The 22,051-nt window shown below is 50.5% G+C and overlaps 7 protein-coding genes across 7 annotated transcripts; 2 read left to right on the top strand and 5 right to left on the bottom strand.

Annotated features, from left to right (window-relative positions):
- Positions 1-162: 162 nt before the first annotated feature.
- CGCS363_v009138 (putative transporter) lies at positions 163-1,699 on the bottom strand (the record flags this gene model as incomplete). Its single annotated transcript, XM_036640987.1, has 5 exons — positions 163-285; positions 341-625; positions 685-941; positions 989-1,458; positions 1,509-1,699. The coding sequence occupies 5 exons, from the start codon at positions 1,697-1,699 to the stop codon at positions 163-165; spliced, it is 1,326 nt and encodes a 441-aa protein (XP_036493242.1).
- A 9,028-nt stretch (positions 1,700-10,727) lies between these two features.
- Positions 10,728-12,332, top strand: CGCS363_v009139 (Cutinase transcription factor 1 alpha; the record flags this gene model as incomplete). Its single annotated transcript, XM_036640988.1, has 6 exons — positions 10,728-11,017; positions 11,069-11,135; positions 11,182-11,371; positions 11,425-11,602; positions 11,657-11,806; positions 11,855-12,332. 6 exons carry the CDS (start codon positions 10,728-10,730, stop codon positions 12,330-12,332), a joined length of 1,353 nt encoding a protein of 450 aa, XP_036493241.1.
- A 472-nt stretch (positions 12,333-12,804) lies between these two features.
- On the top strand, positions 12,805-13,880 carry meh (Mesaconyl-C(4)-CoA hydratase; the record flags this gene model as incomplete). Its single annotated transcript, XM_036640989.1, has 2 exons — positions 12,805-13,346; positions 13,406-13,880. 2 exons carry the CDS (start codon positions 12,805-12,807, stop codon positions 13,878-13,880), a joined length of 1,017 nt encoding a protein of 338 aa, XP_036492753.1.
- A 101-nt stretch (positions 13,881-13,981) lies between these two features.
- SAT7 (FAD-dependent monooxygenase SAT7) lies at positions 13,982-15,634 on the bottom strand (the record flags this gene model as incomplete). The annotated part of the gene is made up of 6 exons (XM_036640990.1): positions 13,982-14,095; positions 14,156-14,348; positions 14,411-14,593; positions 14,649-14,838; positions 14,894-15,056; positions 15,116-15,634. 6 exons carry the CDS (start codon positions 15,632-15,634, stop codon positions 13,982-13,984), a joined length of 1,362 nt encoding a protein of 453 aa, XP_036493731.1.
- Positions 15,635-16,204: 570 nt separating this feature from the next.
- CGCS363_v009142 (UPF0173 metal-dependent hydrolase) lies at positions 16,205-17,399 on the bottom strand (the record flags this gene model as incomplete). Its single annotated transcript, XM_036640991.1, has 4 exons — positions 16,205-16,316; positions 16,371-17,117; positions 17,172-17,319; positions 17,375-17,399. 4 exons carry the CDS (start codon positions 17,397-17,399, stop codon positions 16,205-16,207), a joined length of 1,032 nt encoding a protein of 343 aa, XP_036492755.1.
- Positions 17,400-18,114: 715 nt separating this feature from the next.
- On the bottom strand, positions 18,115-19,695 carry CGCS363_v009143 (Non-reducing end alpha-L-arabinofuranosidase BoGH43A; the record flags this gene model as incomplete). Its single annotated transcript, XM_036640992.1, has 1 exon — positions 18,115-19,695. One exon carries the CDS (start codon positions 19,693-19,695, stop codon positions 18,115-18,117), a length of 1,581 nt encoding a protein of 526 aa, XP_036493463.1.
- Positions 19,696-21,478: 1,783 nt separating this feature from the next.
- Positions 21,479-21,874, bottom strand: CGCS363_v009144 (uncharacterized protein; the record flags this gene model as incomplete). The annotated part of the gene is made up of 2 exons (XM_036640993.1): positions 21,479-21,767; positions 21,834-21,874. The coding sequence occupies 2 exons, from the start codon at positions 21,872-21,874 to the stop codon at positions 21,479-21,481; spliced, it is 330 nt and encodes a 109-aa protein (XP_036493727.1).
- Between the last annotated feature and the right edge of the window lie 177 nt (positions 21,875-22,051).

Here is a 22,051-nt window from a genome sequence, read left to right on the forward strand (position 1 = left end):
TTTCCCTTTTCATGTTCTCCCACCTGCAATACAACATCTGAATGCAAACGGTAGCAAAACATAGAATTAGAGAACCGATGCAGATAGAATGGCCGAGGATGTAATCCGGACTAGATATCAGATGGTCAACTTCACATGGAGTCTCGCATGCTCTCCGAGAACTTACGCATTCTTTTGCAGGTAGATGAACGTTGCTGGAAATGCAGCCATATTTGCCAAGCCAATGAGAAGTCCTACACCAGTGGCACGAACGTAGTGAGGCGCCAAATTGTTCGAAAGCCAGCCCTAACCATGTTAGAGATCTCTCATCCGAGCGGTGATAAACAGGCTTTAGACTTACCATAATCATTGCCGACCCTGGATAAACGCCTGTTGCAACGAAGAATGTCCCGCCGTATCTCACTCCATTTGACTTCGACGCCAAAATCATGATATATCCGCAAAGAGCAACAAGAGTCCCCACAGCCATGATGGGTCCACGGGCCTTGATCCTGTCTGACAAGCTGGCTGTCAAAAGAACAACGAAGAAGGCAGCCATGTTGGGAGGCACAGTGAGAAGTTGCGCTTGGGTGGTATTGCGATAGCCTAGGCCTTGTATAATCGACGGGAGGAACAGCGAGAAGCTCTGTTGGGAAAGAGGTTAGATGTAGGGTCCGCCGAGCGAGCTGTTGGAGGAAGACATACGTAAAGTGGGATAAGGAGAAAGATCCATGCCAAAGCGCAGAAATAGGTCTGCGGAGCAAGCACAGCCATTCTGACCCAGTGCCAACTAAAGTGTTCGTCGTTGACATCCTCAACGTTTGTTGCCCCATGAGAATCTTCTCTCAAACGTTTCATGGCCTGTGTTCGTTCTTCAGGAGTGAGGAATCTCGCGTCGGCTGGAGTGCTCGGCATAAAGAAGAAGCATGTTATGCCAAACACCGTCGTAATTATTCCCTCAACTGCAGCTGATTAGCACATCAAGTTGCAGCAGTCTAGGGGCGCTTACTGAAAAAGATCCAGGGCCATCTGTTGTAGCCACCGTGACGAATCGTAGCCAAGCCAGTCGCAAGAAGCCCCCCGAAGGCCCCTGACAGAGGAGCCGCGCAGTAGAATAAGCCAATGCGGTAGAGCATCTGATGTCTTCGGTAGAACATAGCGAGATATACCACAATGCCTCCCAGGAGTCCTCCCTCAAAAAGGCCTAGAAAGAGGCGGCATACTACCAATCCGGCGAAGCTCTTAGTGAAGCCGAGGAAAGTGCTTACTATGCCCCAGCACGTTATCAAAGTCGGAAGATATATACCCGCCCGGACCTTTTTGACAATCCAGTTGCTCGGTACGTCGACCAGAATGTAGGGGATGTAGAATACCAAGAGCGCTATGTTGAACTTTGTTCCAGTGGAGATGTTGAGGTCCTCGGTAAGGCCATCGATCTTAGCGTTTCCAATGTTGCTTCTGTCAATGAAGGCAAATAGCCTCAAAGGTGTCAGTGTAAGAACTTGACAAGATGATATTGGAGATCGCACCATATACCAAAAAGCCAGGGAATGATGTGATAGTCGAACTTGCGGTCAAGCTTCTTGCTCAAGACAGGGTCAATGTCGAAGTGAGGTTGCGATTGCCTGATGTTTTCGACATGGCTGTCCGAAGGCTTGCCGTTCTCGATGTCATCGTGTACGTCAAATGTGCCGTCGCCATCATGGGTTTTCTCAGCCATCTTACTGGCTCTTGGGCAATGGAGGTATAATCACCGAGTGGTTGGTCGAAGTAGAAGATCTAGGGAGTGATTATACTGGAGACAAAATTGTCTTTGTGATCCTGAGCGACAGGCAACTTTCAAGTACAGAACGTGGTTCACTGAACAAGGTCCGTGGGATTTATACTTTGCCCTGAAGCCTCCTTTTCCCCGTCACCTTTCCTAAGACGGACCCATCAATGCCACCTTGGAGCATCCTTCGGGATTAATTCCCCGCGCGTCTTATCCGCTAGAACCAGGGTCGCCATCACCCCACGGGGTCATCGTGCGGGGAAAGCATGGATGATAGCTCAAATGTTTCCAAATAGCCATCTCAGAATCGAAGATGCCGACAATTTTCCTGCGGGGTTCAGGTAGGTCAGCGTGAGAAGCCAATCAATGACGTGAAATAGTGATCGTGATGCGATAAGGCCCTAGCTTGGAGTGTTAATAGGTCAAGGTGACGACTAGGGGCATGGCGAGTGAGAGTTTGCTCGAACGATATGTCTTAACGGCTACCTGAATCTACCGCATTACTGCTCGATACCCAATTCTTTGAAGATGGCTTCGTTGTGTTCTCCAAGCTCCGGTACCTTTTCCATTCTCGAGCTTTCAACGTTTCCAAAGCCAGGTGGGATCAGAGCAGGAACCTTTCCACCACCTGTCTCGACGTCCGTCCATCTGCCTCTTGCCTTAAGCTGCGGGTGATCCCATACGCCTTGCATATCGTTCACGTTGGCGTTGGCTATCGACGCCTTATCCAGCTTCTGCAAGACCTCCTCTGCTGAAAATTTGGCGAAAGCGTCGCAGATGATCTTTCTCAACTCATCACGGTTCTGCGTTCTGAGGGTGTTGCTCACAAACTTTGGGTCCTTGGCAAGAGCCTCATTGCCAAGAACGTCTCGGCAAAGGTTAGCCCACTCTCGCTCGTTCTGCACGCCAAGCATGACCGAGCCTCCGCCACCCGTCTCAAATGGGCCGTATGGATATAGAGGCGTGGGAGGCGCCGGAGCGGGACAGGCCCGGGGCCCCATTATATGTGTAGTAGAGTGGAAAGTTCATCCACTCAACCATGCTCTCAAGCATCGAGATGTCTATCCGTGACCCCTTGCCCGTTTTGCCGCGCTTCAAAATGGCGGCCAGAATGTTGGAATAGGCGTACATGCCGGCCGAGATATCGGCGATGGAGATACCCGCTTTCGCTGGGTCCGGGCCGTTGCCAGTAACAGAGAGGAAGCCCGCTTCGCTCTGCACGAGAAGATCATACGCCTTCTTGTCTCTGTAGGGGCCGTCAGACCCATAGCCCGAGATATCACAAACAATCAGAGACGGATGCGACTCTTTGAGTGTTGAGTAGCCCAAGCCAAGTCGCTCCGTGGCGCCCGGCGCCAGGTTCTGCACCAACACATCCGACTTGGCAAGAAGCTTCTTGAGGACCTCAAAGTGTTTCGGGTCTTTGAGATCGAGTGCTAGACTTTCTTTTGAACGGTTGGTCCAGACGAAATGTGATGCCATGCCATTAACTCGGGTATCGTATGCCCTTGCAAAGTCACCAACACCTGGACGCTCGATCTTGATGACACGAGCGCCCATGTCAGCGAGCTGACGAGTGCAGAAAGGTGCAGCGATTGCATGTTCGAGACTGACGACGGTGATGCCTTCAAGAGGTAGTGGCTCTCTCTCAGGTTTTGATGTTGTGGATGCCATGGTTCTCAAGGCGATATTTTGCTGGAATGGAGATCGTACGAAAGCTTTCGCTGGTCTCATGGCGGGCTTGATACCCCATGCGCCTCTGGGCGGACATGGAGATGCCCTGGTAGCCAAGAGCGACAGAGCGGCACGTCCTGACGGCATCTTGTTTTGGAGACAGGGGTGTTCAGAGGTAATGGTAAAAGCAAATGGTCTTCAGCGAAGGTGGACGATAGTGCTAAGTGAGGGTTGATTGGCTTGGGAATTTAAATCCCGAAGTAATACGTGCATTAGGGGTTGGCATGACTTTTCTAAGTCATCCTCATCATGAAGCTGCCTCCAGCGACCAGATCCCATCAGCTGCTGTGCTGGCCGAGGTCACCAACAGGAACAAGTGACGGCGTCAGTGCATGCACATCGAATCGGCTACTTCTTTGTCCATTCGGCTTTATGCAGAACAGCGTAATCACCGGCCGCTGATCACCCACTCAGTGGCGTCACTCCGGTCGCTAAATGCCCGGGAATAATGCATGCTGTCGGGGCCATTTGCCGAGTCTGAAGTCGCCCTGAAATGCCTTTCAGAGAAGTGAGTCGGCCTTTGGAGTCGATGGATGTTGTTATTTAGAGCCAGAGGATTCGTCCTGCTCTCAATCCAGCGAATCAACTTCTTCAGGTCCATCATTTCCTGTATTATTCATCATGTCACAATCTCTCGCTCGGAGTCTTTGGCGCGTTGCCCGACCGGCGGTCAGGACGGCGGGATGCCTGCGTCCAGCGGCCTTCTCAACGTCAGCTCGCCGGAGGATAATGGAGACAACGGGCTTCACAGAAAACTAACTGACAGTTCGTGAAGCCGTCAGTCAAATCTGCTCTGAGTTTCCCAACACATACTGGCAAGAACGCGACCAGACAGAGAAGGATCCCAAAGAGTTTCACGCTGCCCTCGCTAATGGTGCAATCGGATGTGTGCCAGGAGCCAAAAACCAGGGTTTGTCGATGATGTAAGCATGTATAATTTCCCTAATTATCGGCTTTTCGGGGCACTTTGCTGAATCCGATGATGCCCCCCTCACGCTGGCACTAGCCTGGCTTTATGAAAAGTCACTCTGTGAGACCCTAGATGAGATAGTATGCTTCAGGAATGGCTGGCGCACTCTCGAGGGATTCTGCTGTCTGGCCTGGCATGTTAAAAAGCAGGGCTAGTACCAGGATTCGAGTGCTAGGGTGGACTTCGTATATCCCTGTTCTATGTTAGTTATATTCTAAGTATTAAAATGAACACCTCTTAATAACTTGCTGTTATTGCTGGTACTACTGCTGTAGCTGTAGCTGTGGCTGTTGTGGCTCTGATTGACGATATTATTAACGAGCCCGGCCCCTGGGTAATTCGATACCCTGGTGGCATGGAGTGGGCGTCGGAGTATGCTGCCTCACTGCTGTGTGGTGACTGCGATAACTTCTACTAGATGTTCTGCGTCTTGAAGAGGAACTTTATGAATATCGTGGCTTGGCTATAACACTATAACTTCGTTAAGGATACTTAGTATTAGAGCTTTGAGTATAAGCTGATGATTGGCTTGTATATATTGGGCTAAGGGGTGCGTTAGCGTATAACTTTGAATAAATTTCAGGTAGCGTAGAGTACTGTCTTAGAGATATATCAGTAAGTACTTACTGGCTTTGTTGCCCTCTACGATGAGGTTGTTAAGTAGCTAGACGCCTTATACGTATCACCTTAGATTGAGCTGAAGGATAAGTATGGCTGCTTCACAGGCTGTATTGGAGCGATAGATGGGACTCTCTTGCCTGCCTACGTGCCCGCGTGGATGAAAAAGAGGTTTATTAGTTGTAAGGGCTAGCTGTAGCAAAACGTACTTTATGCGATCCGATTTAACGGAATATTCATATATGTACTGGTAGGCGTAGAAGGATCTATGAATGACGCAGCGTTGATGTGGTAGGTGTGTAGTTGATCGTTTAACCTGCTGGTAGGTTGGTACTACCTTGGAGATGCTGGATTTGCCTGTGAGAGGGGCATCTTGACGCCCTTCCTCGGCGAGAGGTATCACTAGGCTGAAATGAGGGCTTATATTGATGTGGCGTCGGCAAAAGAGGCGTATAATATACTCTATGCTGGTAGAAGGGTGAGGATTGAGAACCTCTTTGGCGATATAAAAAAGTGGTGGCTTCTGCTTGAGAACTGCCTGGCAGAGTACTCCTATAAAGATTAAGTTAGAATGGTGTATGTGGTAACTGTGGTTCATAACTTTGTTGCTCTTAAACGGCAGGATGACGTACCTCTTAACCTTACGTAGGATTGGGCGTTGGAGATGGTAAGAAGGTAGGCGAATGAGGTGGTTGGTATGAGGGCTGGTAAGGCAGTGCGGTATGATGTAGCGATCTGGGCGTGGGAAGCTCTTGAGGCGAGGTGGGCTTGAAGGAGGGATAATAATAATGATAGGTGTAGTGATGATGATGATGCGATTGAAGTGGTTGTATAGTGTGAGGTTGGCTGGTGAGGTGGGTTGTTGATGTTGATGTTAACTTTGATGTTGGAGTTGATGCTGGAGGTAGAGAGAAAAAGAGCTCTTTTTTTGATGTGGTTAACTTAGTAAAAAAGGCTGATAATTGCAGAAAAAAATTGTGTATTATTTAATAACTAGTAAACGCTAGTAAATAAATTAATAGTTAGTTGTTAAGTATAATGTTAAGCCTGTTTAACTGCAGTTTAGCTAAAAAAGCCTCTTTCTTGTTAATCGACTTAATACTTAACTAAGCGACTGCTTCTAACGTATGGGCTCTAAAGTATTGAGTAAGATGAGACGCTGCGCTAGCCCTGACGTGATGCCTAAATAACGCCTGAAAATCACGGCTTGCTGCGTTGATGTTGCCTGACCCTACCTTGTGAGGGGTAGAGATCGCCTCTCTAAGTTGATTAATCCCCCTCTTAATATGCTTGCTGAATTTGTTAAACTGATGACTTCTCTCCTCACCCTGCCTCGTTAAGCGGTGTTGAACTGGCTCTGCTGATGAGGCTATGGTGGGTGTGGCGGCATTTGCTATAGGATTATCTCCAGGGTTATTAAAGTTTGACTGCTTCCTCTTCTGGTGTTGAGAGGGCTTGCTGAGGGCTACTTTAACCTCTTCTGCCTTATCCTTGTCGTTAGAGGTAATCTTGATGGTGTTGGTACTGCTTGCCTTGATGATAAACTGGCCTGTTGACACCTGGTTAGGCTATAAGACTCTGCACTTGTTGATGAATGGGAAGCCCTTCTTTCTGATGGCCTGTAGGTAAGGGTTCTTGGCGATGAAGTCCTGCTAGCAATCTTCTGATGTATATATTATACTAGACTTGTTGTCGTACTTGACGCCTGAGCGGAGGAGGCTCTTGACCTTGTGCTACTTATACGATAAGGACTTGAACTTGTTGACGAGGGTCTTCTGGGTGTATCCCGGTGGCTCTGGGAACTCTGCTTGCATCTGCGGTAGGATGTTACCTATTGCGTGGTTGATGTATGGGCTTCGATTATTGGGTAAGTTCCCCTCGTTGACCTGTTCCTGGGTTAGGATGAGGAACAGCTGCAGGGCCTCGTGGGACTAAGTAACCCTTGCTGTTGATGAAGTGCGGGGGGCGTGGCGTTGATATGGCGGCGGCGGGGGCATCCCTGCATCCTCTCTAGCGTTGGGGATCTCTGCGTTGTCTTGAATACTATCGCCTTCTTTGTTGTTGAAAGGAGTGCCTAGGATTGTTGTTATGGTAGCTATCGTTGTTGTTACTGTTTGACTGCAAAAGAAGATGTAGGAGTTGATAAACCCCCTATCCTTCGCCTTCTTCTGCGAAGAATTTGATACTGATGAAGACCTCATACTAGTGATCTGTTTGCGGCAAAATGACGTATTAAGAAGGTGGTGAATTAACGCCTTGATTGCTGGTTACGGCAGTACGATGAGGCCTCTGAGATAGTGGTGGCGGGGGTTAAAAGTCCTGGTTTTTGGCTCCTGGCACACATCTGATTGCACCATAAAGATGGCTGGCTTGGTATTGCCCTGCCAGAATCGCTGGGTGGCTCCGGCCTGGGAATCTCGGAGGCAACGATGATGATGCAGACCATCACTGAGTCCGGCGCAGGCATGGCCGGCGCCCAGTCCATCCACGCCAACGTCTACGCGACGCAGCCACTTGCCAAATTTGGGACTCAGGAACAACTCGAGAGTACAATTCCCAACATTATCTCCGGCAAATGGAGGGCTTGTTTTGGAGTCACGGAGCCCAACGCTGGTCTCGACACCCTACGCCTCTCCACCGCAGCAAAGAAGCAACCAGACGGCTCGTACCTGGTTACCGGTCAGAAGATCTGGATCACCTGCGCGCAAGTCGCATCCAAGATGATTCTCCTCGCCCGCACAAAGGCCTTCGAGGACTGTAAGAAGCCGAGTGAAGGTCTCTCGCTCTTCTGCATCGACCTAGACCGCTCTCAGCCTGGTTTGGACATGCGCAAGATCAAGAAGATGGGCGGCCGTGCCGTCGACGCCAACGAGGTCTTCTTCGACAACTACGCCATCCCCGCTTCGAGTCTGATAGGCCAGGAGGGCCAGGGTTTCAAGATTATCCTCCACGGCATGAACGCTGAGCGCTGCCTGCTTGCCGGTGAAGCGCTGGGACTGGGCTACGCCGCGATAGCCAAGGCCGCGGAGTATGCCCGGGACCGAGTGGTCTTCAAGAGGCCGATCGGGCAGAACCAGGCTATCGCGCATCCGCTCGCTGATGCGTACATGCGGTTGGAGGCTGCGAAGCTAGCAACTTACCACGCAGCAAGACTGTATGACGCCAGCAAGGAGGACTCGTCCATTCGTCAGGATGCAGTTGGAGTGGCTTGCAACAGCGCCAAATACATGGCTGCAGAAGCTGCCTTTACGGCTTGCGAGAGAGCTGTTCTTACACACGGAGGTATGGGCTACGCGGCCGAGTACGATGTGGAGAGGTATTTCAGAGAGTGCCTGGTTCCTCGTATTGCACCTGTTAGTCGAGAGATGATTCTGAACTACATTGGAGAGAAGGTCCTTCAATTGCCTCGTAGTTACTAGAAACGGCGAAGATTTAAAAAGACGTAATGATACGTTTTATACAATGACATGAAGGCAGACCAACCTTGCATCTTTGCACATTGTGTATCTATTTGTGTATTATGAAGACATGGTAGACCTCGAGCAGGGGGTCAGGGAACTTGGCCCTGAAACTTTGAGATGAACTTCATTGATGAACGATTGGCTGCAGCTACCTGTTCATCTCTAATTGAGTCCGGAGTCAGGCAAGTACTCGTGATTGAGGATGGGACCGAAGAACACACACTGGCGTATAATAAGCGATGTCTTGGGTTGAAGACTGAAAGTTTAAATACAACCATGTTAATTGAAAGATTCTCCGTAGAGACTAAATTTTGGTCGAGACAAGTAACTCTCGGCGAGGCAATGTGCGAGCCTCCGGTTTCCACTCAAACTAGGGTGCCGAGGTAGGAAAGTGCCGGCGAGTCAATCTACGAATGTCCGTATTTTAGAGAAATAGAACATGCCGACAACCCGTGAAGTAATTTTGCGAGTCAGGAAAAAAATGAGCTGGCATTTCCTTCTGTGTACATAACTAGTTCCAAGATTAATTGATATTAAAAGCAGATATAAGAGAGCCCAACTCCGTGTCAATCAGAAGCAAGCTTTAACCACCAGAAGACACCAAGCCTCTTTTAACGATGTTGCCAACAACAATTTTGGCAGTTGCGCTCTTCGGAGCAAGGTACGATAATTACTGAAATGCTCTAGACCACTTTCATCGAACGAGGCTGACCTTCAGTCCCGCTGTAGCTCACTTGCAGGGCCCATTTTCTGTACCGATGCTGAGCATCCCATGGATTCCACGGTACATAAATCTGTCACCAAAAGCTGCTGCGGTAGCAACTCATTTTCAACCTCCAACGTAAGACTCTAATCAGCAAGACTTATGTTAGATTATGACTGACCATATATCTCGCGCCACCAGTTCCTCTGCGACACGGGTAGTAAGCCAACAACTTCCTTCTGCAGCTGTTGTCAGGGTAGCAACCTCGCTTGTATGAATGTGGGCGGATAAGCGGATAATTCGAAGGCTTTTGGACGTGTCTTTCTCATCATCAGCCGCATTTGAGCTTTGTTGCCTTACATAGCCATCTTGTTACAATACAAGGGATTATTTGGGGACACGAGATTAATTCAACATTGAAGTGGATGTGGTGAATTTGATATGGCCATCGTTCTAGTTGGACAAGGAGAAGGTAAAGTCATATTAGATGATGTATCATGTCCAATCCATCTTGGGGTAGCTGCTAGTAGAGAACCCCCGGATTCCACCACGGATGTGATAGCCGAGAATGTGGCCCATGTGGGTACAGTGCGCCGTCCAACACTGTGAAGTTCGAACTGTGGCGCTGAGCGATGAATTTTGGTCCCGTCTTTGACGAATAAACAATCCGATGATACCCATTCCATCATTCTAAGACGCGATCACGGGTGGCCCGAGTCAACTTACAATGCCCACAGAAGGCCTCAAGAAACCTCGCGCGAAGCACGCGTGCAAAGAGTGCAACTCACGACGAATTCGCTGCAACGTCACAGAGCGTCTTCCTTGTTCAAACTGTGAGAGCTCGAACGCGACATGCGAAGTTCTTCCCTCGAGAAGAGGCAGGCGAGTCAACTGCGCAATCACTTTTCCTCTCGATCAAAATGATAACAAGGCAGCAGATATCCACGCAAGTCAAAGAAGGAGAAGCGATCAGAAGATGCAGCGTCTTTTACTCCGGAGCCTGTCGTACCGGCTCCGCCCTCCGCGCTCACGTCTGCTGTGGCGGCAACCCTTGCCTCTATGAGCACTGCTTCACCGTCTCGCGGTCTTTCCAACTCTGGCGCATCACAAACACCATTTCATGCTGAGACGCCCGCGTCATCACATTCTGCAACTGGCACGGGAAGTAGCCGCTTCTTCGGAGAGTCCAACTTCCTCACCCTCGTGCCGGGTGCCCCTGAGCCGGGGTCCGACGCGACTGCGGGAGACGCTGTATTGAAGGGTCGCTTGGCCTTTCCAGTCCCCCAGACACCTCAATCGCAAGATTTGGGGACTTCGCCTGCTAGTATTAACAATATCAGCTCGGCTACGGAGCGATACCTGAGGGATGAAGGGGCCTTGACCTTTCCCGATATGCAGAGCTGTCTGCCTGCCCTTCGCGCATACTTCAAATGGTTTCACCCGTGCTTCCCAATACTGGATCGCGCAGACGTGGCGCGAAGGCTTGCGACAATGGATATCTCGCCACTATTGTTGCAGGCGATGCTCTTCATCGGGTCGACGTACTGCGATGAGGCTACCATTACAGCTATGGGCTTCAAAGATCGCTCAGAAGCGAAGAGTGTGACTTATTCACGTGCGAGGATTCTTTTTCACTCCAATTGGGAAAAAGACGAATTCACTCTCATCCAATCTTTGTTCCTTTGCAGCTTCTGGAGGGGCGGTCCTACCGACTGGAGAGATGTTCGATACTGGCTGGGATGTGTCTTGACTCTTGCGCAGACGCATGGCCTCCATAGATCGTAAGTCAACGGAGGTGGGTTCAATACTGGGGCAAGCTGACGATCGTAAAGAACACGCTTCATCACGAGAGAACCCCAGTTTGCCCGAATGAGAAGAAGAGTCTGGTGGTCCATCTACGTAAGCTATTTCTCAACGCTGTTGAGATTTCACTAACTCCTTGAAGGTGAGAGAAAGACAAGCGGCGATATCACTGGGCCTTCCATGTAGAATACGAGACGAAGACTGCGACATCGAGCCCCTGACCGCCTCCGATTTGGAGGGCGACACGGATGATCAGCCAGCTACAGCATTTGGCACATCAGATTCTGAGCATGTGCATTACGCTATCAATATGGTAGACATCGCAAGGCTACGTAAGCTGAGCAGCGTTGTTTGACCCCATACTATTTATCTAACAGGTGTATAGTCGGAAGGATAACAGATACCCACTTTGCGCCGGGCCGTGGTCCTCCTGCGCCAGGTGAAGTGCGCGACCTGAAGCAACAACTCGAGCAGTGGAAGCAGAATTTGCCAGAAGAATTGAGGAGAGAACCCGAGGAGGGGCAATCGTCAGTCCTGACATGCCTCATTCATCTTGCCTACAAGTATAGCCGGAACACTGCTGAGAATCGTCCCTGTAATTCTAATGAGCTTCACAGTCACTTGCGCATCCTAGTCCATCGCAATGGATGGCTTCGAAATCGAGACGAAGAGGACAAAAAGGCCGCCCTCGCAGCTGCCTGTCGAATCAGCAGGATAGCGGAAGACATGCTCGCACAGAAAACCTTGCAATACGGCCAAATGCATCTGTGAGCGCTATTTCTTCTTAATTCTAGACGCTTTCACTAATATCTCAGACTTACAAGCCTGTTCGCGGCTCTCTGCATTCACGCTATCGACATCAAGTCGGCCGATGGGATCGGTCGCCAGCTCGCAGTTCACAGAGCCCAGATGTGTCATTTAGGGCTAAAAGAGATACAAAACTACTGGCGAATCAACAACAATGTCTTGGATCTCTTTCTACAGTACCTCGACAAGCCCATTGCCAAGAGAATCTACAACGAAGACGCCGATGCTGCGGCAGCTGATGGGGCATCAGGATCCACGGCAGGCCTGAGCCCGTTCAACACAGCTAGCACACCCCAGAATCTTTCCACAGACACCGTGGAGCAAAGCAGATCGGACGCCATAGAGGACCAATACTTTAACCTGATGCAGACCAACTGGGAAGGCGAGCATGCCCTTGGTGATCTCGGCCTCTTCCTGGACCCGCAACTCTACGCCAACGGTCCAATGCAAGTCGAGGGCCTCAATTTCTTGCAGCGGTGCTTATGATGACGCCCCGGAATTGGCCTAGCGGATTTAAAAGTCAAAGAACGAAAGAAACTGCCTCCTAAGCACTCATTTTTTCCCTGTAGCTGCCCTAGTCAGAAGCGCGGAAACCCTGGTTGCATCATAGCAACATTCGGCTTCTTGAGCCGAGGGTCGCGACTCGGCTACTTCAGCCACCCGCAGGAAGAAGAAGCCGAGAGCATATAACCGAAGAGCCCGCTTACCCCACAGACCCCGCGATCAACACACTGTGCTCAGTCCATTCCCCAATTGGGATGGTTCCTCGGCGTGCGATCTCCCCATGCCGGGCTTTACTCGCCGAGATGAAAGCTTGACGTCGGATGACGGACATTAGCCGGCTTTGATATCTTTCGAGGTTATTGCATGTGTTCCTCCCTTCCCAACGACCCAATTGTAGTTGTTCTTTCAATCTTGGATTTGGACTTCAACACCAATCGCGCCTGCAACCGCCAACATGGCCTCCCTTGCTCATCAGATACGACCGGCGATCTCACGCTGTACATCACGCGGCAGAAGGTCCATGACCACCAATGCAACTGACGCAGCATCAGAACTCCTCGAGACCTTTGCCGGGAAAGATGTGACGCGCAAACAACTCTTCGATTCCAATCAGTTGCAGCGCCTCAGCTTGACACTCAATCGCAAGCAGCTGCATCCGGGAATCGACGTCTCCGCTGAACCGCCCAAGCAAGGCACGCCGCTTCCACCAGGGTATCACCTTGTTTACTTCACCCCAACAGGGGTCGAAAGCGAATTGGGCATGGACGGGACGGACAAGACGTTCAATGCGCCAGCACCGTTCACGCGGCGGATGTGGGCTGGCGGGAAGATGCAGTTCATTGAGGGGACCTCGCTGAAAGTTGGCGAAGAGGTTGAAGAGCGCACGAGGCTTGTTGGCGCTACGCCGAAGAAGAGCCGCAGCGGTGACGAGATGGTTCTCGTGGACGTCGAAAAAGAGTTTTGGGGACGGGACGGACTGGTTGTGAAGGACCAGAGGTATGCCTTACCCGCCCTCTACGCTACCATGCTTGTTTCCATGACTTACAAATTTTTAGGTCATGGATTTTCCGACCAGAAGTCAATGTCTCTTTGGCTGCAAAGACTGCTCCTCCGCGAGCTAACAGGCAACCGTCTTTTGGGCCGTCAACCATCACGGATGAGAATGGTTCAGACGGCAGTGTCCTCCGGCATCTTCGATGGTCACCCGTTGGCCTCTTCCGGTTCTCGGCTCTTACATTTAATGGCCATATGATTCACTACAACGAGCCTTGGACGAAGGATATTGAGAGGCATCCCGAGGTTGTGGTCCATGGACCCTTGAACCTGATCAACATGCTTGACTACTGGAGGGATGTCTACGGGCAAGACGGCAGGGAAGTGCGACAAGTTGGATATAGAGCAATGTCGCCGCTCTACGCCGGCGATGAGTACACAATCCGCACGACGTCTGTGCAAGATGATAAGACGTGTGAGGTTCTAGTGGAGAAGGGCAGCACGGTTTGCATGAAGGGTGAAATTATTGGAAGTTGAGTAAGAGCTTTAACCTCATAAATGCACGATTTCAAAGCTTCGATCATATGAAATAGCTAAAATCAGTGGTCATGCAGCCTCTGTAGTTGATGACTTGTATCTCATCCACTCCTGACGCCAAGCTTCATCACTCGAGCCATGAAGATGTATCCAGACACCAAGAAAGTGCCAATGATCCACAGGATTGTACCGAGGATGCCGTCCAGGTTGACAGTCTGTTATATGAACCGTTTAGATATGCAGAAAGTTTCAAGATGTTACGGGAGATAACTCACGGGAACGCTCGTGCCTCCACTCTTGCTGACCCAAGGGAAGGCTCTGTCGATCATCGCACTTTCATATCGATTACACGCCGTGCTGACATCTTCCGAGGATGGCCTCTCTCCAGTCTGGGCTTTCTCCTTCAGCTCGAGAATTCGAGGAAGTGCATCAGCGCAGTCATGGAACGCCTGATTGCCTCCCATACCCCTAAACTTTGTAAGCAATAGCTTGTGTGACGTGAGTTTCTGGTCCAAGGACCATCAACTTACCGGTTTGGCTGCATCGCATGAACTGCGTCTCCGACAAGCCATACGCGAGGGTGGCCCTCGTCTCCAGTTGTTTTCTTGACGTTCTTGCGCCAGGCTTTTGGCAGTTTGTTGCTTGCGCGTAATCTTGTAGCCGTAACTAAATCCTTGTTCTTGTCTTCTGACCCAGTCGTCAACATTGCGCGGCTATGATTGTTAGAACATGGGTATATGTCTAGCTTGTCAAGGGGCTTGCGCATACTACTCGGGGGCCCAGTCTTTGGTAGCCTCAAGACAAATCTGGAGTGGGTCTTGCATCTCCGATAGCTCCTGTTGCTTCGGCACTCGATCTTTCGGAATCAGAAGCCCCCAGTAAAAGGAAGCCTCTTTCACGTTATATTTTGGTCCGCTCTCTGAATCATCGGCTGGCTGCTCAGCTTTTGGCAAGAACACTAAACACGGGTCAGTCATGCACGTAGTAGGACACGGTATGGTCTTGAGGCTTACGTGCGTAGTACATAGAAATGCCGCCTGCCCATACCATGACTGGACTTTTTAGCAGCCTTGGTGGCAGCTTCTCAGTCCAGTCCTGTGGTAACGGTCCTTTGCTGAGAATCATCACATGGCTGTCAACCGGGACCAGATTGCGAGCTCCGACCTGTTTATTGATCTGCGGCCATTTAGCTCAGTACGTCCGTAGAATAAAACTTGGAACCGTTGAAATCGTACTCTAGAATTGCTGCCATCTGCCCCGATCAATAAATCGCATGTATCCGTGGATCCATCCGCGAAGTGAACTCGGACGGTTTCTTGCCCGGTTCCATCTTTAACAATTTCGTATCCCTCAAAGGCTTTCCCGAAGTGAAGACATCCCTTTGCTTTCAGTGGGTTGACTAGAATATCGCGGAGGACCACCCGATTGATGCCCCACGATGCCGCGTACGAAGGCAGCTGCCCGAGATCAAGCACGGTCTGGAACTTCGTGTTACATATCGCTGGTGCGGTGAGTCCTGTCGATGACATTTGGCTGAACTTCGACTGAATTGTTGCAATTTCGGATGGCTTCAGACACGCCCGGAATCCTGCCAGCGCACTTTCGCCCAGCCGAATTTGGAATCCTTCTCGTTTTGTGTCTTCCGCGTCCCGCTCGTAGACCGACACATCGACACCGTTGTTGACCAGCCCATTGGCGAGGAGACAGCCGGCAAGTCCTCCACCAGCAATGATGACTTTGAACTGTACAGCCATCTTGTCGATCTCTTGACCGTTCTGAAAGTTTTGGTGGACACGACTTAGCTGATTTATTACCATATATACATTAGATATAATCCTCGACTTTGGACACGAGCATACGTGATCACCGGCGAACTCGGACAATAGCATATTCCGTGTTACACAATATTTCGGCATTTACAGTCGGCAGCAACATGTTCTTGCCTAAGAAGATCTAACGAGGCAACTGGTGGTCAAAGTGTCATACCTCGCTGCGAACCCCGCGAAGATCCCCCACCTCCGCCGCGGGATGTTACCCCATGCATGTGCCTCATTGACAGGGTTGAAGCTTCGCCGTTGGCTCAAGCTCTCACGTCCACCTCCTACTCAAACAAGCTTTGACACCTCGGAGCTCGGTAAGTGGACGACTCCGGCTATCTGCCCACAGCGTTCGGAGCACTTCACGATGTTGTGGTGGTATGTTACTAGCAGCAGATACAAGCCATGTAGTAGACAAATTCTTTCACGCGAAATGCAACAAGTCCAAAGGCGCGCATCCTAAACACTTCGGACTATACACCGCCAGCCCAGAAGTGTAATAGTCAATCAAAACAGCTTTACTAGTGTGGCAGGGCGCAAATCCTCCACATTGGTTGAGGTCTTGGCGTGAACCATCGCGGTCGCTGCGGCAGTGTTTACTCGAAATGGCCTAATTGCACTAGAAAGTGTCAGACTGTCAGTGAATTCGAATCTAGTAGGAACATGAACCTACCCTTCATCGTGTAGACACCAGTAGACTTTCTTTGGTTGCGAAAGCCACCGAATCTCGTCCACGGCAAATGAAGCAGCAGACCCGTTGTAGGGCCGCCCATTGAGGTTTGCTCTCCCTGCAATGGCGAGAATCGCGACATCTGGAGCCGGCTCAATGGCTTTCAGGATCCCCTCATAGCCTCCCAAATGTCCGTTCCAGAACAACGTTTTCCCAGGACCAATGAGAAAGTTGTACGCCAGTTGGCCTCCATCATAATTCGAGAAGACGTGACGATCTCGATCTTCCATGTAATCTGCCATTGACCGTGTACCCTCATCCATCTGGTCGGGAGGTATTATTTCCTTGAGCCTCATCAGGGCGTATTTCATACCCATGGTCACGTCAAGGGTGCAGACGTATGGTGTTGCTTCGCCTGTGTACTCTGTTCCGGTATCGATTTCGTCCGGGATGTCATGGTGTCCACTTCCCGGCATGAGAGCATGCAAAGAGGGCCACACGTGAACGGACATGACCGCCGTCGAATGGTGCGGTCTTGCGGGTGCCCCCGGTGGGCCATTGGCGAGAGGTATCTTACCCGCCATGGCGGCGTCGCGATCGGCTTTTGTGACCATTGGGATTCGCTCACCGCCTGCGACAGGAAAGAGCTGAGACTCGTCAACGCCGGCCGAGCGCAGCAGGTTGATGGCTTCACCATTGGCAATGACGATGGCCCCAGTCTTCTTTGCTATTCTGTCGGCTCCCGGTAGACTACATGTGATCAGGGAATTGGCTATGACGATGGAGGATGAAAACATCACTCACTGGTCAAAGTGTGCATGTGAGATGAATATGTAGTCCGCCTCAGTAACATCGTCAATGTCCAAGTACTTAGGGAGAGCGGAGGGCTTCTCCAGCCATGTATCAAGAAATATGACAAGGCCGTTGGCTTTCAAACGGAACGTCGTGGCCCCTGAATTTCCATTAGCAAGCTGATAATAGGATATGACTGATATAGAATGACAGACCGAACCACTCTATGGTTTCTGCCATCGTAATAGAAGCTTTATGTGCAGTGATGCGGTGCGGATGCTGAATGATATTCACAGTGAAACCAAAAGAAAAACATCGATGTTCTACCCAGGTGTCAAGAAGCGTTATCTCGATTGTGTCTTTGTCATGCTGGCGCAGCATATATACGCACACTCTGTTATCCGGCATCGGCATCGGCATCGGAGGGATTATGATGTGCCGGCCACTCGTACAGGTCGGCATTTGAGTCCGCCCGAAGCCCGTGGTATTGGTGCCACACCAGATGTGTTTCTCTTGCAAGGTGAACCCAATGGGATGAATTTGTTCTAATTAGGGTTTTAGACTTAGAATACGTGACACTTGATCTGTTGGTATTCTCCTTCAATTTTCCCGCTCCCATGGCATAAATCAGCGGACAGATAGCAGTACCGAAGGGCGACAGATGCGGTATGGTCGTTGTCACTTGTGTTCAAAAATTAGCTCAAAGCTGCAGAGCGTTTTAATATTGAACATATTTAAGCTTCGTGTGATTGCCAATGGCTTGTCAAATTCTGATTATTGTCAGGCGAAAACTGTTGAACGTACATGTGTCATCATGATGGCATCGCAAGCCGGGGAATCTGTTTGGCAAGTTCCGGAATAGGCAATGATCAGAACGACTCGAAGAAAGGTCTGGAATCCCGTTTGAAACGTTGAGTCCATTGCAGACGTGCTATCTGGTATGTCAAGTGACTGTTCAAGTTGGTACGAAGATCGTGGAGTTGTAGCCAATCTGCTGAGCGACAGGCTGATATCGCCATCTGCTCACGTAACCTTCGAATGGATAGCTGCCTCCGTTCGTAGTTGCGTAGATTCCCAGTACGCCTCCGGTTCCCGCACCATCACCAGATAATAGGGCCGTGCTATATAACCCAACCGCCTCCTCTTTACCGCTTTGACCGACCGAGGAGGCGAAGAACTCATAGTGACTCTCATTTCTCGGGGAAATTCGCAGTCGGATTGCGTCCCCAAGCCAACCTTCGGGAACAGGAGCTGTTGTCAGTTCGGGTGCTGTAAAAGCGTTCACCGAACGAGCTCGCACTCGAAAGTACGGCTTGAGCTTCCCTGAAGACTCAGAGACGTCCTCCAAGTACACGATGCCGAGGTCGGCGTGCTGATCAGGGGTGCCGAAACTAGAGATGCCCATCTCGTCACCGGAGGACTTCCCGAAGCCGAGCTGAATATCAACGCTAAAGTTGAAGTATGTGTGCTCTTGTCTGCGGAAGAGTGCAGTCACGCCCCCGGTGCTGGTGTTGAAGTTAAGATCGGTAGTGAGGTTGGCGCGTGACGCAGTAAGGCGCAGTGTGTTTTCATGGCCTGCTGGGGAGATTGCAAAGGAGGCTGCGTCGAACGGTGCTCTCCAAGACACCCAATTTGAAGGAAATTCGGATCCTGCCATAAAGTCTACCACGTCCGGCTCGCCTACCTCAGGTCCGATGCCCTGGCTTATCAATGATTGACTCGGCAAAGGACCGCTCACCCGACCCTGAACTTGGTCCGCAACCGGCCAGCCTCCAGAACGCCAGGAGACTGGAAAGAGAACTGTCTCTCTTCCCATGGGATAGTCCAACTCCTTGTACAATGTCGGACCTCCACGTGTTGATAATGCAACACCCCACCAATTGCCCTGTGCATCCTGGAAAAGATCCGCATGCCCAACAGTCTGGAAGTAATTGTCGGTGCCCCTGTTCGAGACTAATGGATTATGAGGTGCTGCTTCCCAGGGTCCTTTGAGACTCTTTGATCGGGCCATAGTCGCAGAATGGTTCAGCTGTGTCCCGCCCTCCGCAATTAAGAGGTAGTAATATCCATCGCGTTTGTAAATGTGTGGCCCTTCCGCGCTCTGGCCGCCAGTACCAGCCCAAAGTTCCCATGGCTCGCTTGTGTTTCCCGTAGCCAGGTCAAGATAAGCGGCGATAATGGGTTCTCCGGCCGATGCAATAACCACGGAGCCGTCATCATCGAAAAAGATGTCCGGATCAATTGTGTAACCAGGTGTTTGAGGCCATATGGCGTTAGACCAGGCAAGGTCGTCGTACGGATCCGTGGCGGTGAACATGACGAATCTGGGACCTCCTAGCTCTGCGCTGGCCCAGGTTGAGATCAAGTAAAAGGTGCCATTGTGGTAGCGCAGCGTGTTGGCGAACATTCCCCCTCCATTACCTTGAGTACCGCTTCGAATTACTGGAAATTGAGACACTCGGTTGACGGCGTTGCTGGCGAGCCTCCAGTTGACGAAGTCTTTGCTGGCATAAACTGGATTTGCGGGGAAGGCCATGAATGTCGATGTTGTGCAGAAAACCGTGTCATTCCATTCAGGCACGAATGTGCAACTGGGGTCCGAGTGCCATCCCGGAAGGATGGGATTGGTATATGATGTGTTTCCCTGGAGGCTAATGACATGAAGTGGCAGCATTGCCAAGGAAAACCAGACCGGAAGACGCATCTTACGTCTGGCTGAAAGGTAGGCCAACGTGCATCTGTTATGATGGAGTTTTCCAGCTAAGACTGCGCGGCGACCTGGGAAAAATGATGAAAAGAAAGAATGAAGCAAAGTAAACGGCCATCTTCAGTGGTAATTTACCTTTGGTGGTGTCGCCCCCTCCGGCTCCCCGCTCCAAGTGGGTTGAGTGGCAGCAACCGACCCGAGAACGTGGACCCGAACCGAGCCGGAGTTGCAATAATGACGAGCCAGCGACATCTCGTCTCTCTTGACTGTAAATGTCTAAGCAAGCTGAAATTCGACGGTGGCGGGTTCTACTAGCTCCTGCTTGCGTTCGTAAGTTTAGTGTCGCTGGCAACCGGATGCTCGTGGAGTCCCGCTCTAAGTGATGACTCTTTACCGTGATCCGAGAGGCAGAGGGGGGTGGAATTGGTCGACGGAAGTACGAAAGCATTGAACATGGAGGACCATCAAACTCTTTGATTCATTTAACAAGCCCAAGTACCCTTAGTGTTTGTGATGATTGGCAAGTTTTATGCGCCTGTAACGCTTTGAGACTGGACATGTAAATGGGGTTCCGTCGATGAGGGGTTACAGAGGTTACAGTTGCCAGTTGAGCTACATGACGGTGCAACTATAATCTATCTTAAAATACCTTGGTAGGTATGTTACTGAATTCTAATATTAAACGTTTGCGAACCCATGTGATCTTATAGATCCATTCTCAGTGATGGTCATCCTGTATGCGCCGGCGGTAGCTGGCTGGGTATTGTACTTCGGAACCAAACCGCCCAACGTCGTCCTAGCCCATGATATAGCTCAAGGGCTTCACTCGGCATGTCACTCAGCGATCGCAACACACGCACTATACCAAACAGTTAAGATACAGGGCGGCAAAAATGTTTGGGTGGCTTGGTAGAAAATCATACTTGAACGGCGGTGTACCCATCGCCCACGACTTGCGTACACTGAGGGTCTGGTTGTTCTTTCGTTGCACAAGGGAAGGCTCCAGGTTTCAAGATGGCATCACAGACTAGCTGAGGCGACTAAGATAACCACAGCACGATTAGCACATCCTTCAGAAGCCTGTTTGGAGACCAGACAGATACTTACGCAGCGTCTAGTACGAGTTCTGCATGCACCCATGGCGTTGCCAGCCAGGTTAAGCACAAGAAGAGCAGGAAGTATAGAAATCTTCATCGTGACGGACAATATTCGCCGTGAGTGTATACAAGCAGTCAGTGACCGCATCGTTCTATGGATGCACATCTTGAATGTATTTATATTGAGAATGCAGCTGTCATTCCTCGGCCATTAGTCAGGAATCCGTGGGGCCGGTTGCCGGAAACTTGCTGCTTGGTCCCGACTGGGTTGGTTCATCCTATCAATTTCGCCTCAACTCATTACACGTCAAACGTGGAAGCTTCGGGAGAGCGAACTCTCGCAGCAGTATCACACGGCACATGGTGCCAATGTAATTTCTCAGACATTATTTGCGAATCAAAGACTTCTCCTGTCTAATGAAGGCTGACTGGTCGAGCGATCCTGATCGGGTAACTTCATACCGACTTAGGTACATAACTGCCGAAGTAGGCAAATAGCTGCCGAAGCATATGATTTAGCTACATGGAGAAACCTCAACAATCCTTAAGAATCCCAGTCTTGCCACCGTTATTGACACAGCCATCATCAAAACTCTGTTTGGTGATTGAGTTCGAAATACAGCACTGCATCGCGTTAGCGTTATCTGTTTGCATTTGTGGGTGAACAGCGGGCAAGGACGTACCACCCCGGGTGAACCGGGCAGAGGTGTTCCATAAGCTTGCCAGCACATGTTGTCTGAAGGATTCTGTGCGCCATTAGACATCACACAGATGTAGCCTTTGTAAACTCCGCCAAGTACAATGCTGCCGTAGTTGAGCTAATTAGCAAGTCCCCCGGCCAAACTCAGTCAGCGTTTGGGTTGTACCTACGCAGCGTTCGCCAGGGCAGCCGCGATTAAATTTGCTTTCATTGTAATAATGAGGCTGTCCGCACGAGAACTGACGGTATGCAGCCGATGATGAAGAAGTTGGCTTCAGCGGTAAAGCTAGAGCCGCACGTGGTATTCGGCTGCGAAGGTAGGATGCGTCGTGATTATCATCCGCATTCGAAATAGAGAAAAGACTGCGCTGGCTTTGGAACTCAATTT

The sequence above is a fragment of the Colletotrichum siamense genome, assembly GCF_013390195.1.
Source record: "Colletotrichum siamense strain Cg363 chromosome Unknown KSG_Cg363_contig06, whole genome shotgun sequence".
In the NCBI taxonomy this organism is placed as follows: domain Eukaryota; kingdom Fungi; phylum Ascomycota; class Sordariomycetes; order Glomerellales; family Glomerellaceae; genus Colletotrichum; species Colletotrichum siamense.